This window comes from Akebia trifoliata, chromosome 8 (genome assembly GCF_017979445.1).
Source record: "Akebia trifoliata isolate Shusen 1 chromosome 8, ASM1797944v1, whole genome shotgun sequence".
NCBI classification, from domain to species: domain Eukaryota; kingdom Viridiplantae; phylum Streptophyta; class Magnoliopsida; order Ranunculales; family Lardizabalaceae; genus Akebia; species Akebia trifoliata.
In genome coordinates this window covers 16,635,062-16,652,377 of record NC_141382.1, presented here as the reverse complement: position 1 = coordinate 16,652,377, position 17,316 = coordinate 16,635,062, and the positions used below count along the sequence as shown (strand labels likewise).

Here is a 17,316-nt window from a genome sequence, read left to right as displayed (position 1 = left end):
TGTTTGTCCAAAAGAATGTAGTGGATTGGATGGTTAAGATCATTCAGGTGGTTATTCGATTGATATTTCCTGGAGGTGGGTGTGGGTGTGGGTGGGGGTGGGGTGTTTCCACGTGGTTTTTACAAGTATACAACAAGCATTGGCATGGTGCACCTGTAGGGGTTTGAAGTATTTTTTTTCCCTTCTTACATGTTCATTTTTTAAAGCCTTAAACTCTGATTCATGTAATATGTTTCTTAGTTGAATACAAATTTGATCCCTCCATGATTGAAATTTTTTATTCATATTTATCAATTCATCATCATACCATTATTACCAACTAACTTGTCATACTCCATAGCATGGAGGTCAGGCAACATCTCAACTGTCTAAAATCCTTGAATGTACAGTGCAGATCAAGTTCACATGGTCTGTTGAAATTTTGACCAAATCAGTGTGGTGCAGAATGCAGATTAAAAACAATTGAACAAATAAGAGAATGAAAAGTTGCTAAAGCAATCTTAATACATTTAGTAAATGAAGATTATAAAGTATTAGTCACAGTTCCTTTTTTATGAGTAAAGCTTGAAGGTGAAAGAAAATGGAGATGAGAATTGGTGTGGTGGTTGTGGTGTTGACTGTGTCTATGCTTCCATTCTCCAATATTTGAATGAGTCTCAATCACCTTCCAATCGGATTGCACGTTAACTTGACCAGCAAATTGCGAACATGCTCTGCTACATTTAACTTGATCACCTTCCAATTGGATTCATTATCCTTCCTCTGCTACATTTATTCCAGAATCTGTAATATCTAAAGTTTGTAAATTCCCATCAGCTGCAAAGTTTCAGTATCTTCTTCATTTAGCTCTTGAGAAAATCCTTAAAGAGAAAACGGTGATGGTCCATCCTGCCAATCCACAAGTTAATAGAATAAGAAGTGCACTCTACACCATCTACTTGGGTCATTAGCATTTCATAACATAGTTGGAAAAATGTTGAACTGACTTCATCCTAAGTCTACTACTCAAGTCTTGGAAAAAAAAAAACTTATGCACTGGTTTGACATTAATTTTAACAGCTCGTAAGAACCACAGCAATTAATTTCTTGGAAACAGTATCAAGTCAATAATAAAGATCAGACATACCACTATAATAAACAGACTGGAACTTCAATTGATTCCAAACTAGAACTCTGGCAACATGTCGTCTTCTTTCGACTTAGGACTTGTATTGCTCCTCCCACTGACAATTTCCAAGGCAACAACTCTTTGAATGGTGAAGTCTGCTTTGTCGGTAAGGTAACCTCTCATAGTGTATTCTGTTGCCATGTATCCTCTGAAAAAAATGAAGATTATTATGTGCACATTTGGCATGCATGAGTGAGGACCAAGTTATAATAGTTGTATAAGCATGCTTCAACCAATCTGACTGGTTTGAAACAAAGCTCAATCACAACAAATTATAATAGAACATGTATTACAAATACCAATATTATTACCCAAGTCCTGTCCATAACCACATTAAGATGCATCCAGAATACTCAACATCTTTATCTACAATGTCTAATGCATCACCAGCATTTCAAAATGGATGAAACTGAGGTTCAGCAAGAAAATTGAAGCAGATTGAATTCAAGAAAACATCACTTGGCTACAACATACCAAGTTCAATTCAGATGGAACTGAGGTTCAGCAATAAATTGAAGCAGACTGAATTCATTAACCATTGAACAGAGACTTGATCCTAGAATCCACTGCTACAATGGCATGTAACACAGGCATTTCTTAGTTATGGGTCTGCATTGCCGTTGTAAATCAAATTGAAATACATTTTTCTTAAGACGTAAACAAATTTATAAGAGAGAACTTTATAAATTCCTTTGCAAAATCACTTGATGAAGGATTACCACAGATCATAACTTTGCACAAAATGTAGGCAAAAAATCACTCCATTTTATCAGTGAAACAAAGCAGCTTTCGAAACAAAATTATTCGATGATTCGTCATAATCGATACATCAAAAAGAAAAAAAAATGAAAAAAAAAAAAATTAGGGTGATGGAAAAAAAATTTAATTAAGGGTTTACCTTAGGGTTTCTTTGGAGAGAAAGATCAACGAGTTAGAGAGAGAGATGAGGACGAAGCCGCAACCTTCGTCGGCACCGTTGCAAACGAAGAGGAAGGAAGATGGTTGTCGTCGTTAGCAGACGAAGTCGAAAAAAAACAGATCTATTTGAATCGATCTGACCTCATTGCGTCTTCGTTTTTGGGTGATTCGAAGATCTATATATAGTCGTCGCGAGTAGATGGAATGGTTGGCAGATCGAAGAGTGAAACGAAGAAGATGACGCAGATCGGGGAGGCGATCGGAAGATGAAGATCTGAGTCAGAGAAGAACGAATGGTTGGCAGATCGAAGAGTGAAACGAACGAATGGTTACCATATATATGTATATATGGGTCCCGTTCAGCAACAAACATTTTGGCAAACATGGGTTAGAGGTTTTGGAATGGGCTGATTTTTGGTGAGTATGATCTCTACGGTGAGGAGATCATCCTCACCAAAAATCAGCCCATTCCAAAACTTCTAGCCCCAGTTTACAAGTTGAAAAATCGTGGACCCTCCATTTTTTGTAAACCATTTTTTATGGGGTTAGAAGTTTTTGAATGGGCTGATTTTTGGTGATGATGATCTCCTCACCGTAGAGATCATCCTCACCAAAAATCAGCCCATTCCAAAACCTCTAACCCATGTTTTGAAAAATGTTTTGCCAAAATGTTTGCTAAAATGTTTGTTGCTGAACATTTCCCTATATGTATATATAGATTGCATTATTATTTATTACTATCAATTTCCATAATTCAAAATGTTGGAATTTAATTCTCCAATAGCCGAAATAATTGAGGGGGTTTCCCCCTTGTTAGCAATTCGGAATATGAAAAAAAAAATTGAGTTTTATTTAATTTTGGATTGCAAAAATACAATAAAGAATTCGCTAGACGAAAAATATGGGTCACATATTTTATAAGTGCTTTTTATGTCCCACATAAAAAATTTGGAAATAAATATATAATTCGGTATACTTCGAAAGGGAATCAACTTATAGTAATATAATTATCATAATCCAACGATTTTCAAGTTAGGAAGTTCTCAATTATGTAACCTATGACTCTAGAGTCTAGAATACATGACATACATATAATGAAATTTAGAAGGGAAAATCATTAAAACATAATTATTTATTAAAAAATAATGATTTTAAAATAAATTAAAAAAGATAACAAAGTAGTGGTTGATAAATTTAGGGGTCCAACTCAAAATCAATTGGCAATGAATGGAGAGCCTCAAGATCTTAAGGAGAGAGACAAGGAAATTTGTGTCCGATGTGGGACTAAACTCAACACGCCCCTGCATGTGTGGTCCGGACTGGGCCAAAACACAAGGATATATGAACTAGGTGACATGAAGGAAAGAAAGGTATGTTCTGATACCATGATAAATTTGGGGGTCCAACTCAAAACCAATTAGCAATGACTGGAGAGGCCCATGATCTTATAAGGAGAGAGATAGGGTAATTTTAGAATTCTACATAGTATCAGAGCTCAAGCTACACTAAGCACATTAACCGTGGTGAGTCGTTCCTCAGCGATGGCATCACCGCTATCGTGACACGACCTAAATCTTTTTTTCCCTTTTACTATTGTTCTATTTTTCTTCAATAAAAATCACACATTCTTCTATATCTCTACGAATCTCCTATATCAAAAAATGCATCTCTTACGATCTCATTTCTTTTTTTCTTATCTAAAATCTCTCTAACGAGAGTTATTTTATTTAAATCGCATAATCCTTATTTGTATGCTCTTGGGAGAAATTATGACAGATCTGGTCTTGTAAGCCATCGACTTCAACAGACACAAGAAAAGAGCGGGATGCAACAATGGACTTTACAAACAGACGGTGACAACTAAGAAGTACGATTGGATTTTGGGTGATCTAATAGCATATCAATTAATGAGATCGAGAGCATTCATTCAAAGGAACCAATTGCATATTGTTTCTTCAAAAGATCATGCAATTGCAAGAGGATGTAAGAAATGCATCATATTATGATGCATGAAATATATTGTATCATTGTCAATGTATCTCATAATAAAAGGAAGGTTGAGGTGGTGATTGAGAATAAAATATTTAGTAATATCTATTAAGATATTCTAAATTAGGAATTATCGATAATTAGTATATCTATATTAGGTTAGTTTCTAATATCCTGGTTGATGTAATCTCTATAAATACCTTAATGGGGTTCATGTAATCTTCATCCAAGAATCTCAATAAAATTCAAATTTTTTACATGGTATCAGAGCAGGTAATCACAGAGATGTAGGAGACACGTTACACATGACAAGGAGTGTAAGATATAGTCCCACATCGTCTAGGTATCATGACCTTAGGCTGCATATAAACCTAGGGCAATCCTCATCTTACAAGCCGATCTTATGAGGATGAGTTAGGCCCATGGGTTTCTATAGTGGTCCTAATTTGAGGTTGCTAGCTTTTTCAGGTGAACAACTTGTCCATCAAGTCCAAAAAATGCCCTTGAACAACATGTTTTCAATTTTATTTTAAAAAATATAAATGCTCATGTCCAACAATCACTCAACAACATATTTTCAATTCAAACATTTATTTTTTTCCACAAATAAATAGAAGGATTTAGGATGTTTTTCCTCACTTGCTTATTTTTTGTTATCTTATTCTCTCTTACTCTCAAATTTTGTAGTTATTAGTATTTTTTTTGTAAGTAAAGATGAAAATTTTGAAATTACTCAAAGAATGATTGTATATTGTTGTAGAGCTCATTGTAAAGATCTGACACATATCAGGGGCAATGGTCGAATTTTAATGGTAATACTAGATCTACATACATGAGGTTTTTTTTTTTTTTTTTTCAAAACATCCACTTTTAATATATGGTTGGTGCAGACACCCAAATTTGGACAAGCCCTTCATGCTAAGTGCCCCAAAATTCACAAAAATTAGAATAGGCCTCAAAGTCCAAACCTTAAAAAAAAATTAATCTGTTTTTTTCAAATAGATGGCTTAAGGCCCCTTCCTACATGGCCCATGGGCCAAAGACCTATCCCATCCTCTTCTATACCATCATCACTTCTCAACCCAACCCTAGTCCAATTCAACTCAATCCATCCCTATTCCTACTCCACCCATCACCTAAGTACATTGGACTTAAAATCAGCACCATATTTATTCAACTCACTACCAAACCATTATCTCAAACTTAAATATCACAACCAATCACCCAAAATCATCAAAGTGGAGCACATGTCACCACCTGTACCCACCTCCCTCATTCAACTACCTACCCCCATCACCTTTCTCCTAAAAGAACACCTACCCACATTTCAACCCATACATTTCTTTAACCTACCCTTATCATTCTCTTCAAACTCATATTCATAAGACATCCCTTCTCCCTAATCAATTCAACTAAATACTATTTTTCCACACCTTTTGGACGCATGTCACCACATTCTCTACCCTCCCAAAAAAATCAACAACCACTTTCTTACACATCTCATTCTTCTAACAAAAATTCATTTCATTCAACTCACCTAACACTTAATCAACAAACCATTCTCTTACACTCACATTCTTCTAACAAAAAATCACTCATTTTAATTCATTAAACACTCAACCCAAATGGGTTGCAAGATCAAACCCATTTGAATCACAAACAACCCATTTATATCTTCTTCCTCAAATACTCTTCCACTACCCTTAATTTACACATATCCCCTCTCACAAATCTCATACCAGTCTACCCTTTCTCACATTCTCATCCCATTTTATCCCTAAAAGTTACCTCTAAAATCCCTGACTCTCAACACAATAACCCCGAAGACTTGAACTCAAAAAATGTAAGTCTCAAGTCTTAACTCACTCTCAATCCCTTCATCTTATTCTCAACTCTCAAACCCCCATCTCATAATCTCTACTATACAAGTAAACCAAGACAAGTCAAAGAAGGTCAAGTTAAGAATAATGTAGGTTTTAGACAAAAAAAAAAAAAATTAAAAGTTTTCATCTCTCTCTCCCCCTCTTTTTTTTAAAAAAACTACAAAAAAAAAAAAAAAAAACCTCATCTACTTTCGATAGATTAGGCTCAATCTCGGTCGAAAGGGTAGAGTTTGAGGAGTTTTTTGAAACAAAAGACTTTCAAAATCCCTACACTAATGCACACACCACAAAATTTTTGAGACTAAGGCCTTATGCCCATTCCTTATGGAAATGTGATGCCTATCGCAACCTTGGGCTATTAGTAAAAAATTAGTATCCTTCTCTTAGAGTATTTTCCTAAGTTGATCTTGATACCCCACCATCAAAAAATGGATTGTAACACACTCGATCAATGGTAACCCCCCCCCCCCCCATGTATAAGTTAGAATTCAATATCAATAACTTATGTGTTCAAATCAATAACTATGAATCAATCATTATAGATCATAGTCAATTGGACTATTTTTGAAACCATGCTTTTAGTAGAGATTTTTTTTAATGACTATTGTACTAGATTTGATTAAACAGTTTGTGTAAAATCATCTTGATCGATAATTTAACACCCATTAAGAAATAAGAATACTCTTATATTTTCATGAAGGCTCATGTTAAAGGCACCCCCATGAATTTTTTAGTGCTCGCAAATATTTTGAAATTTTTCATAACTTAAAAAGATTACCTTCTTCCTAGTTATTTCATCCTCCTTTTTTCAAAGAAATTAAACATGTTTGGGTTGTTCTTTCCAACACGTTAATCTCTGGTAAACGTTACTAGAAAACGTTAACACAAAGCACATTGTATTCGTCTCTTCTCTATTACTCTCCCTCTCTTTCATTGGTTGTTGAAAATAAAAAATAAAAAAATTAGAAAATATGAAGATGTAGTTGGAACTTTACCTAAATCATCCCAAACTATGAAAAGTTATTTACAATGTCCTTGTAGAAACCGAGCTCGAGAGCTCTCGGAATCCAACAAAGTAAAGTCTAATTCAAAAGTCTTCAATTAATCAAATGGGGCTCATCTTAGAAGAGCCCAACTCTTCGAAGCCAAGTTTTTAAAGTTTAAACAAAGTTAGGCCATGAGTTACCCATGCCTAGGCTAGTTTTCCTTTGGGGTATAGGTCGCCCAAGGCCCTAGAAAATTTCACACTGAACCTTGGGTAAGTCATTGACGTTTGTATTTTTGCACTGGCCTTTATTCACCAAAAGTCTAGTCAGTTAGGCAATTTTGCTTCGAATGAATGCACTTTAGTGTTCTAAATTTGCTTAGGAAATCGTAAACTCTCTCTTAATTATTTTTTCCGTAAGAAAACTCAAGTATTTGCCAACTTTACCCAATCATTAAGTCTATCCTAATTTTCCAACCTAGTCCTTCTAAGGCATTTCTAATTCTCCCAACCTTGACCCTTGATCCTTACAAAGTGCCAATGACCTTCTTACCCATAATTTGTTGAGACTAAATTAAGGAAATTGACCTTCAAACTCATCATTAGTATTCCTAATTCAAGATCACTTCTACATAATTCTTTGCAAATCGACCAAGTTCAAGGGACCTTGACCCTTTTGCCCATTAAGAAGAATTCTCTAGAATCCAAGAGCTATTACCCTTCCACCCTCAAGTTTGTTGAGAGCTTATTCAATACAATTGATTAAAGAACTTCAATTTCTCCTTGCTAATTACATGTCATTGCTCATAAGTTCTCAACAGTTTGACCAAATTCAAAAGATTACGACAATCCTAACCTAAAAAAAATTCTCTAGAAATTTGCTTTTACACTTCTATCATTTAATAATCATGACTAATAAGACTCAAGGAGGTGAGAATAATCATCAAGGACAATTTAATTGAGGGCAACCATGGTCATTTATGAAGATTTTCTTAGGAATATTTTGAACTTAAATAATTTTGACATTTATATTACCAAAGGCCTCATAAAGGCCTATAAATAAATAATCCTTTCAAAATAAATGGGAGAAGAAGTTTATGATCTCAAAACTCTACCCAATTCTCTTCTTGCCTCCTATTATCCAAAATCCTACTCAAATACATACTTACACTCCTTGAAGGCCCAGAACAATAAGAAGAAATAATGGAGACCAAAATGGGAAGAGAATCATTAAATTATATTTCTAATTAGTTGAACCACCCAAATCCCACTTCATCTTTCCCCTATTGTTTACTTTAAAGTACTTTCAATTCCTTACATGTAATGTAGTTTTTATTTTGTTTTAATGGCTTAAGAAGGAAGAGAGTAAAGCCTCACTTGCGAGGTAATCTTCCATTTTATAAGTCCATAGTAAATTTCTTAGGGAATATTTAAATGAAATTAGTTTTCTATTTCATTTTTGGCCAAATATGGTAACCACCAACTTGACGGTGAGACAAAGTGCCTAACACCTTCCTTGTCTCACAACCTTTAACCTCAAAGGTTAGACCAGTTTGAGTCAACAATTTGTTGAGAAAATAGATTTTTTAAAACTATTTTATAGTGTCCATTCACACTTTAAGCTCTTTGAATAGTGGCGATTCCTAAACCCAAGTAGATGAGTCAAAACTCATTGAACTTCAAATATATAAAGTCCTTTATATCTATCTTTCTCCTTTGTAAATGGTTAGAATCATGTAATCTAACAAAAACACACATCAATAAATACATTTGCAGAGATATTGTTTTCCAATTTTTTTTCTGTGTCGAAAGGCACCTATTGATATGATTTAAGTTGTGTCAATCGATGTAGTGCAAATCTAAAAAAAAAAATTATTGAATTGTGTCAATAGGGTAAGATGGTACATGGCTTTAATAATGTAGACATGACCTTGTCGACAATGTTCATATATTATTGACATTGTCCCATCAGTACAATGTTAATTTCGGGGAAAAAAAATCTTGATTACATTCATTTTCTAGATGGTGGAATTCCTTTTTTCAAATTCTTGTACTATGGTGATGAAAGGATGATAAGGATAGGGGAATAATAAAAGGAGGACGAGGAGGAGAAGGGGTGTCGATTGCTACAGTGGAAGAAGAAGAAGAAAATGGACGTGAGGGAAAGGGGCTATCGACTGTTATGGTGGAGGTTGGTGATGATAATGAAGATGAAGAGTAGAAAAGGAAGAATAAGAAAAAAGAAGAAGATAAATATGGGTGCCAAAACTTGGTGGGGTGCGAATCTATCTCAAAAATAGATGTGTGCTCTAAAAAATTGGACGCCCTAATAAAAAAAATTAGGTGACTATAAACACAACATTTTAGGAATGTGTTCATTTCTAATTTTATCTTCTTAAAATTTTTATTTATTATTCCCAACATCTTTGTCTCTTCTAAGTTTTTATCTATTAATATGTTGATTCGCCATAATTTACTATTCACTTTTCATTTTTTTTTTATATAAAAAAAAGAGGCGTCAATCACATAACACTCGAAATACAAATATTCATTTTAACCATCGAACTCTAGTTTTATGAAGAATATCCTCCTTATTACACCTAGGGCCTTGACCTTGAATATGAGCAATTACTTCATCCATGACAAGAGCAAATCAATATAGCTTAAATGTGTGCTTATTCAACATGTTTGCAAGGCACCATAGCTTCTCATGGAAGGAGCATTTGCATCAAACTCCATCTACAACTTCCTTGTCCCAAATCCATTTTTTTAGGGAAAATTACTTAATGGTACCTGACACTAACTTTTTTTTTATTAGTCCTTGACTTTTAGGGTTGAGCTTCAAATATCTAAAGTCCTTTATATCTATCTTTCTCCCTTGTAAATGGTTAGAATCATGTAATCTAACAAAAACACAGATTAATAAATGCATTTGTAGAGATATTGTTTTTCAAAATTTTTTCTATGTCGAAAGGCACCTGTTGACATGATTTAAGCTGTGTCAATCGATACAGTGCAAATCTAAAAAAATATATATGGAATTGTGTCAATAGGGTAAGATGGTACATGGCTTTAATGATGTAGACATGACCTTGTCGACACTACTCAAATAGTCTTGACATTGTACTATCGATACAATGTAAATTTTGGAAAACAAAAATCTTGATTACATTCATTTTTCAGATGGTGGAATTCCTCTTTTCATATTCTTGTACTATGGTGATGAAAGGATGATGAGGATAGGGGAATAAGAAAAGGAGGAGGAGGAGGAGAAGGGGTGTTGACTGCTACAGTGGAAGAAGAAGAAGAAAATGGAGGTAGAGGAGAGGAGCTATCAACTGTTATGGTGGAGGTTGGTGATAATGAAGATAAAGAGTAGAAAAAGAAGAATAAGAAAAGAAGAAGAATATGGATGCCAAAACTTAGTGGGGTGCGAATCTTTCTCAAAATAGATGTGTGCTCTAAAAAAATAGGACGCCCTAATAAAAAAAATTAGGTGACTATAAACACAACATTTTAGGAATGTGTTCATTTATAATTTTATCTTCTTAAAATTTTTATTTATTATTCCCGACATCCTCGTCTCTTATAAGTTTTTATCTATTAATGTGTTGATTCGTTGTGATTTACCATTCACTTTTCATTTAAAAAAAAGGCTTCAATCACATAACACTCTAAATACAAATATTCATTTTATCCATCGAACTTTAGTTTGATGGAGAACATCCTCCGTATTACACCTAGGGCCTTGACCTTGAATATGAGCAATTACTTCATCCACGACAAGAGCAAATCAATATAGCGTAAATGTGTGCCTATTCAACATGTTTGCAAGGCACCATAGCTTCTCATGGAAGGAGCATTTGCATCAAACTCCATCTACAACTTCCTTGTCCCAAATCCATTTTTTTAGGGAAAATTACTTAATGGTCCCTGACACTAACTTTTTTTTTATTAGTCCTTGACTTTTAGGGTTGAGCTTCAAATATCTAAAGTCCTTTATATCTATCTTTCTCCTTTGTAAATGGTTAGAATCATGTAATCTAACAAAAACACAGATTAATAAATGCATTTGTAGAGATATTGTTTTTCAAAAAAATTTCTATGTCGAAAAGCACCTGTTGACATGATTTAAGCTGTGTCAATCGATACAGTGCAAATCTAAAAAAATATATATGGAATTGTGTCAATAGGGTAAGATGGTACATGGCTTTAATGATGTAGACATGACCTTGTCGACACTATTCAAATAGTCTTGACATTGTACTATCGATACAATGTAAATTTTGGAAAACAAAAATCTTGATTACGTTCATTTTTCAGATGGTGGAATTCCTCTTTTCATATTCTTGTACTATGGTGATGAAAGGATGATGAGGATAGGGGATAAGAAAAGGAGGAGGAGGAGGAGAAGGGGGTTTGACTGCTACAGTGGAAGAAGAAGAAGAAAATGGAGGTAGAGGAGAGGAGCTATCAACTGTTATGGTGGAGGTTGGTGATAATGAAGATAAAGAGTAGAAAAAGAAGAATAAGAAAAGAAGAAGAATATGGATGCCAAAACTTAGTGGGGTGCGAATCTTTCTCAAAAATAGATGTGTGCTCTAAAAAAATAGGACGCCCTAATAAAAAAAATTAGGTGACTATAAACACAACATTTTAGGAATGTGTTCATTTATAATTTTATCTTCTTAAAATTTTTATTTATTATTCCCAACATCCTCGTCTCTTATAAGTTTTTATCTATTAATGTGTTGATTCGTTGTGATTTACCATTCACTTTTCATTTAAAAAAAAGGCTTCAATCACATAACACTCTAAATACAAATATTCATTTTATCCATCGAACTTTAGTTTGATGGAGAACATCCTCCGTATTACACCTAGGGCCTTGACCTTGAATATGAGCAATTACTTCATCCACGACAAGGGCAAATCAATATAGCGTAAATGTGTGCCTGTTTAACATGTTTGCGAGGCACTATAGCTTCTCATGGAAGGAACATTTGCATCAAACTCCAACTACAACTTCCCTGCCCAAAATCCATTTTTTTAGGTAAAATTACTTTATGGTCCTTGACGCTAACTTTTTTTTTTTTAATTAGTCCTTGACTTTTAGGGTTGAGCTAAATGGTCCATTTAGTGAATCCCTCTTTTGTAATCAGTCCTTCAACCTCATCTCAGGTTATAATATTTTTGAAATACCGAAACTACCCCTTTTTTCTTCTTCTTCTTCTTCGTCACATACTTAGGTTTTCCAACAGCAATTCCAATCATTTCTAACGATTTTTTTTTTATCGTGAATGACAAATGAAAATGATATTCATCTCATTTTTGAACTCTTAAATGTTTTGTTTTTTTTTTTCTTTTGACAATTTATAATAAAAAATTAAGCTAGGGTTTTTCAATTTTTTTGGGATCAAAATTGATCAAGGATGGTTCTTTTGGTTTGAGATCATCTACACAAACCATTATATCAAGTTTTAAGTTGGTCTTTCCATGTATTTTAGTTGAAAATTTCCAAAAAAAAATAAAATCGGATAAATTTTGCAGCCCTGATGACAATAATTTTTCTTTTAAGTTCAATATTTTAATAGCCATGGTAAACAATTTTTTTAATTATTTCCGACCTTGACAATAATTAAAAGTGATGATATCGACAAATACTAAAAAAATTGTCGACCTCAACAATAAAAATATGAGTCATGTTGGGGTGAGCGAGGAAACAACTTCTATAATTATGTGCACACCTCCACATAAGAAATGTAAAAACCGCAGTAAATCCAATGTCATTCCAGCATTAGTGTAAAAATATTGAAATTAAAAATAAAAATTGTTGACGTCAATACTGTAAAATTTATCCAATTTTGTTTTTTCAAGTATTTTCAACTAAAATATAAGGAAAGATCGACTTAAAACTTAACATAACGACTTGTGCAAATGATTTCAAACCAAAATAATCATCCTTGATCAATTTGAGTTAAAAAACAAAGTAAATGTAAGTATGAAACCCTAGTTTTTTTTTTTTTACATACATTTTCAAAATGCTTGAGAAAACCCTAGTTTCTTCTTTCTCAAATCTTTTTTATCAGAATGGAGTCTCCAAAACTAGATTGGGATGCCGAAAATCTTTTTTTTTTTTTTTTTATTTATGAAAATTGTGAGTTTGAATGGTTAGGACAATTTTGACATTTCAATCGTAAGAAATGCCTAGAGTGGGACTCCATGACTGGTTAGAAAAGATGAATTTACTAAGTGGACTATTTAGTGTGCCCCTAAAAGTCAAGGATTAATTAGAAAGAAGAGTTTGCCAAGGACATTTAAGTAATTTTACCTTTTTTTTTCCTCTTAATCTTCCTCTTGTTTTTAGGGAGTCATGGTTTTCAATCTCAATTTTTCATATCAACTCGTTCATGAACTGTATCATCTCCGTTATCCAAGATGAGAGTCTAGCTTTATCTTGGATCTTTAAACAGAAAAGAAAATAAATAAATAAATTAGAAGCTGATGAAATCTGAAAGATTTGACCATGGTATCTTGTCTCATTCATGAACAATACTGACTTTTATCATTCTATAAAAAAAGAATTAATGATAATAATTGGGATGCGTCTGTCACATTGCACTAGGAATACAGTCACTATACCCATCCAACTCTAGTTTTACCAAAAAATTTCTCCAACGTTACATATAATAAGATGTAGTTAATAAAAATGATACTTTGGAGATAATTCATGACTATCAATTTTTACTTAACATTCATTGAAGTTGACTTCCAAATACTTCCTCTTTAGGACTCATTTGTTTTTTTTTTTTTTTTTTCGTTTTAATTTCTTTATACACAATTTATTTATTTATTTTTATTCAAGAGAGATAAATCATGAATGATTCACCAAGACCATTTTTTTTTCCGAGTTGAATGGACCAGAAGTTTTAATCAATTCTTCTATCATTCGGGCTCTTTAACTGCTAACTATGGCCTTAGTATTACTTGTTTATTTAGGCCTAAAGCTTAGAAACACTCTCCTTGAAGATTTAAAAATGTTTAGGAATTTTTTTTTTTTTTTAATTTTCAAAACATAGCTTACATTTTTTTTTTCCTTTCAAGTGTTTCCACTTATTAAAGAATTTCCTACTGTTTTTCAAATTTTAAAACATAACAAATTTTTTTTAAGAACATAGTTTGTACACTTCCTTTCAGGAGGCTTCATTGAAACTAATAGGACACCCCAAGTTTTAAGATCATGGTTTTTCCACTCAAATAGTTAAATTTATTTAAAAATAAAATCAAATATAAGTACTTGAAATTAAGAAAACCCATAAAAGAATGTTCAACGTTGCAGAAAGATAATACTATGATAACATTCCACAGAGACGGAGTTTAACATAAATTTGTTTCAACATCTAATCTTCTGTAGCATTTTCCATTGCTGTGTCTGGTGCACCTACACTTGACATTTCAATGAGTCTCTCCACTGGGACTTTAACCACGTCACGACGTATTCCAATATCAGAAACGAATCGGCTGAAACAATACATGCCACTGGCTACTACTGTCAGACCCGCAAAACTGGTAGTCAAGAATCGAAGTGGTGAAGAAATGATAGCACTGGCAGCAGCCAGGAACGAAGCTGCCTGCCCACTCCGGCCCACGCTGATGCTGGTTACCACCAACAAACCCGTCTTGCAGTAGATCGCGAAATCCTCGCAGTTGTTCTTAAAAATTTGGTAAACGCCAAAGCCATTCTGGAGGAGGTAAGAGGCACGGTGGAGTACTTCGGCTGGTGTGTCAGAAGTCGCAAGGGTACAAGTCCCTCCTCGGGCTTTAGCAAGAAAGAAAACTGATGAGACACCATATCCAAAAAGGTAGAGATCACCTCCAGAGAGAAAACAGTCGATACAGGAGCATATCACACCATCCAGTCTTGATTGGTCACCACATTTTGGGCAAGGTATGTCTCTAGGGGGGGGAGAGGAGCTGAAGATGACACGGTCTAAGACTGTTCCAGTACCGACCTCCTGTCCTGCTCCTCGGGTGAAGTGGATAACCTTTCCCTCACCAATGTATATGCCTGATAGTTGCCATAGAAAGCTTTAGCAAACTAAACAGAGGTTTTTTTTTTTTGAAAAGTACAAGGGAATTCAGAAATTAAATAGATATTCCTGAATGAGATTTAATAATATAGTAATAATAAAGAAAGAAAAAATTTCAAATGGTCCAGAAACAGAGAGCACCATTACGTGTCTCTATAGAACAGTATTATATATTTTAACGTGCCATATGAAATCTAAGACACTGGTTTTAGAGAATACCAGCCTATGTGGAGCACATACAGAAGAATGTAAGCCATCAAATATAAACTGGTTTAGTGGTAACATATTTGGGTTGGTCTGAAAGATATGGTGAACTATATTCATAATAAGCTATAGAACAGTAGGCACAATATCATCAGATAAGTGACTGAGATTTGTTACAAGATCTCATCCTTCAAAATTCATATAGTGGGTTCAATCCTTGTCAGAGCATTTTCTTTGCAAAAAAAATGAAAATGAAAATATGTTGTGTGTAATAAAACACAATGGGTAGATCATACTAATAAACATTCTATTTTCCCTCAACCCCTCTCGTGGTTTTACGTGGCCTTAAAAAGTTTTCAGATGTTGGCACTGAGAAAAGAACACAAGACCAAATTAACTAACATACATAATAAATAAACAATTAACTGCAGTGTTGATGGAACCTTGATATGGCCAAAATTGTACTCGTACAACGTCTGATAAATGATGAACGATCAACAGTGGTTTTTCCTACTTCGAATATATGTCAAATAAGTGGTCTAAAATATCTTAATACCGTTGAGGTTAGGGATGGACACCTTATTCAATATTTAACTTTCAATTCAAGTATCCGATTGGGAAGTTGGTAAATGCAAAGAAAAACGCATTCCAAGATCTATAATGGTTGTTTCACAACTTTTGTCAAACATTTTATAAGAGCTTCAAAAGTAGGATAGAAGTTTGGATTCAATAACAGTTGATGGGGCAGTAAGATTTGTCTTGAGTTCTTTTAGGATATGGATGCAAGACTGTTGGTATGGAATTAGTCCTTGATCATTCATTCCCAACAACAGCAACAAGCCATCAGAAGATCAGAAAGCCAAAAATAACCTACAACTGATGATGTAAGACAACATTATAATTCTTGAGAAACATGACAAAGGGGAGATGTCATTGAGTGATTCCGATAGATGTAAAGGAAAGCATTGTACAGGGTCATATCTTTCACAAAGAGACATCAAGTGATTGAGATTAATTAATCGGTAGGGGGTGATTCCAACAAAACAAAACCCGATAGAATCATGATCTAACAACACTACATAGAAGGTCATTTTTAGAGGTAAAGGCATGCAATTTTCTATATACTAGATCCCCATCTCTCTACCAAAAGACAAAGCTTCAGGTGGAACTGAAGGATTTGGTGTTTGGAAGGAAGAAGACAATTACATCCATAATAGTGATGAAAATTAGATGTAACTTCATCTATATAAAAAGAAAAGAAAAGAAAAGAAAAAAAAAAATTATATAAGCTTAGATGGATGGATGAGTGAGATTCATTATTAAAATTTTGTTTTCTTATGAATAATTTGATGTAATGAGGTTCAAAGCAAAGAAGCCCTCTTGACTCCATCTCTCAACACAATAACAAAAAATAACAATGGTGGGAAATGGAAGGACCGTGATGTGCGTAGATGTAAGCGCTCCTCCAAGAATATATGTGATCTCCAGCCTTCAGCTTCTCCCTCTCAATCTTGTTTGATAGAACCCCCATCTTTCTATCTTTCTCGCTTCCGTTCCGTCCTGTCCCTCTCTCTCTCTCTCTCTGGCTGATTGATTCTCTTCAAACCTCAACCTGAACCCTCTCAAGTCTCAAACATGAAGAGAGAGAGAGGTAAAGTTTAGAATTCGATTCCTTAACCACTAAGGAATAGGGCGTTTCTCGTCCCCCTTTTCTTTTCTTCCTCCTTAACTAGCACACCCCACCCTCTTGTAGCGCCATCTCCAACAAACGGCTGAGATGTGAGAAAAAAAAATATATATCAGATTACATTTATTCTTGGTAAAATGTATTCACATCACCGATCATTAACCTGAGTTGGATACACAAACTCCAACGTTTCCCCCTTACCTTTCCCTAAAGACCTTTACTATCATTTATTAATTAATTAATTAATTAATTAAATGGGTGTTGCTGTTGGCACAAGACCCAACCGTACAGTTATAAACAGTTTACTTTCATGCCTCATCCAACCGACTGAAATCGTTTCATTATGCAGCCAAGTATACGATGGGAGGGATTTGTTTCTCCAGATCCTTCAG

At 34.1% G+C, this 17,316-nt stretch overlaps 1 protein-coding gene and 1 long non-coding RNA gene across 2 annotated transcripts; both read right to left on the bottom strand.

The window, feature by feature from the left end:
• Positions 1-154: 154 nt before the first annotated feature.
• On the bottom strand, positions 155-2,391 carry LOC147396302 (uncharacterized). The gene is made up of 3 exons (XR_015180336.1): positions 2,067-2,391; positions 1,127-1,316; positions 155-888 (listed from the first exon to the last, which is right to left on the bottom strand). It is a non-coding gene; the product is annotated as an uncharacterized LOC147396302 (long non-coding RNA).
• Positions 2,392-14,276: 11,885 nt separating this feature from the next.
• On the bottom strand, positions 14,277-17,013 carry LOC147396301 (NC domain-containing protein-like protein). Its single transcript, XM_086451549.1, has 2 exons — positions 16,675-17,013; positions 14,277-15,011 (listed from the first exon to the last, which is right to left on the bottom strand). The coding sequence occupies exons 1-2, from the start codon at positions 16,766-16,768 to the stop codon at positions 14,344-14,346; spliced, it is 762 nt and encodes a 253-aa protein (XP_086307675.1). The 5' UTR covers positions 16,769-17,013; the 3' UTR covers positions 14,277-14,343.
• Positions 17,014-17,316: the final 303 nt, after the last annotated feature.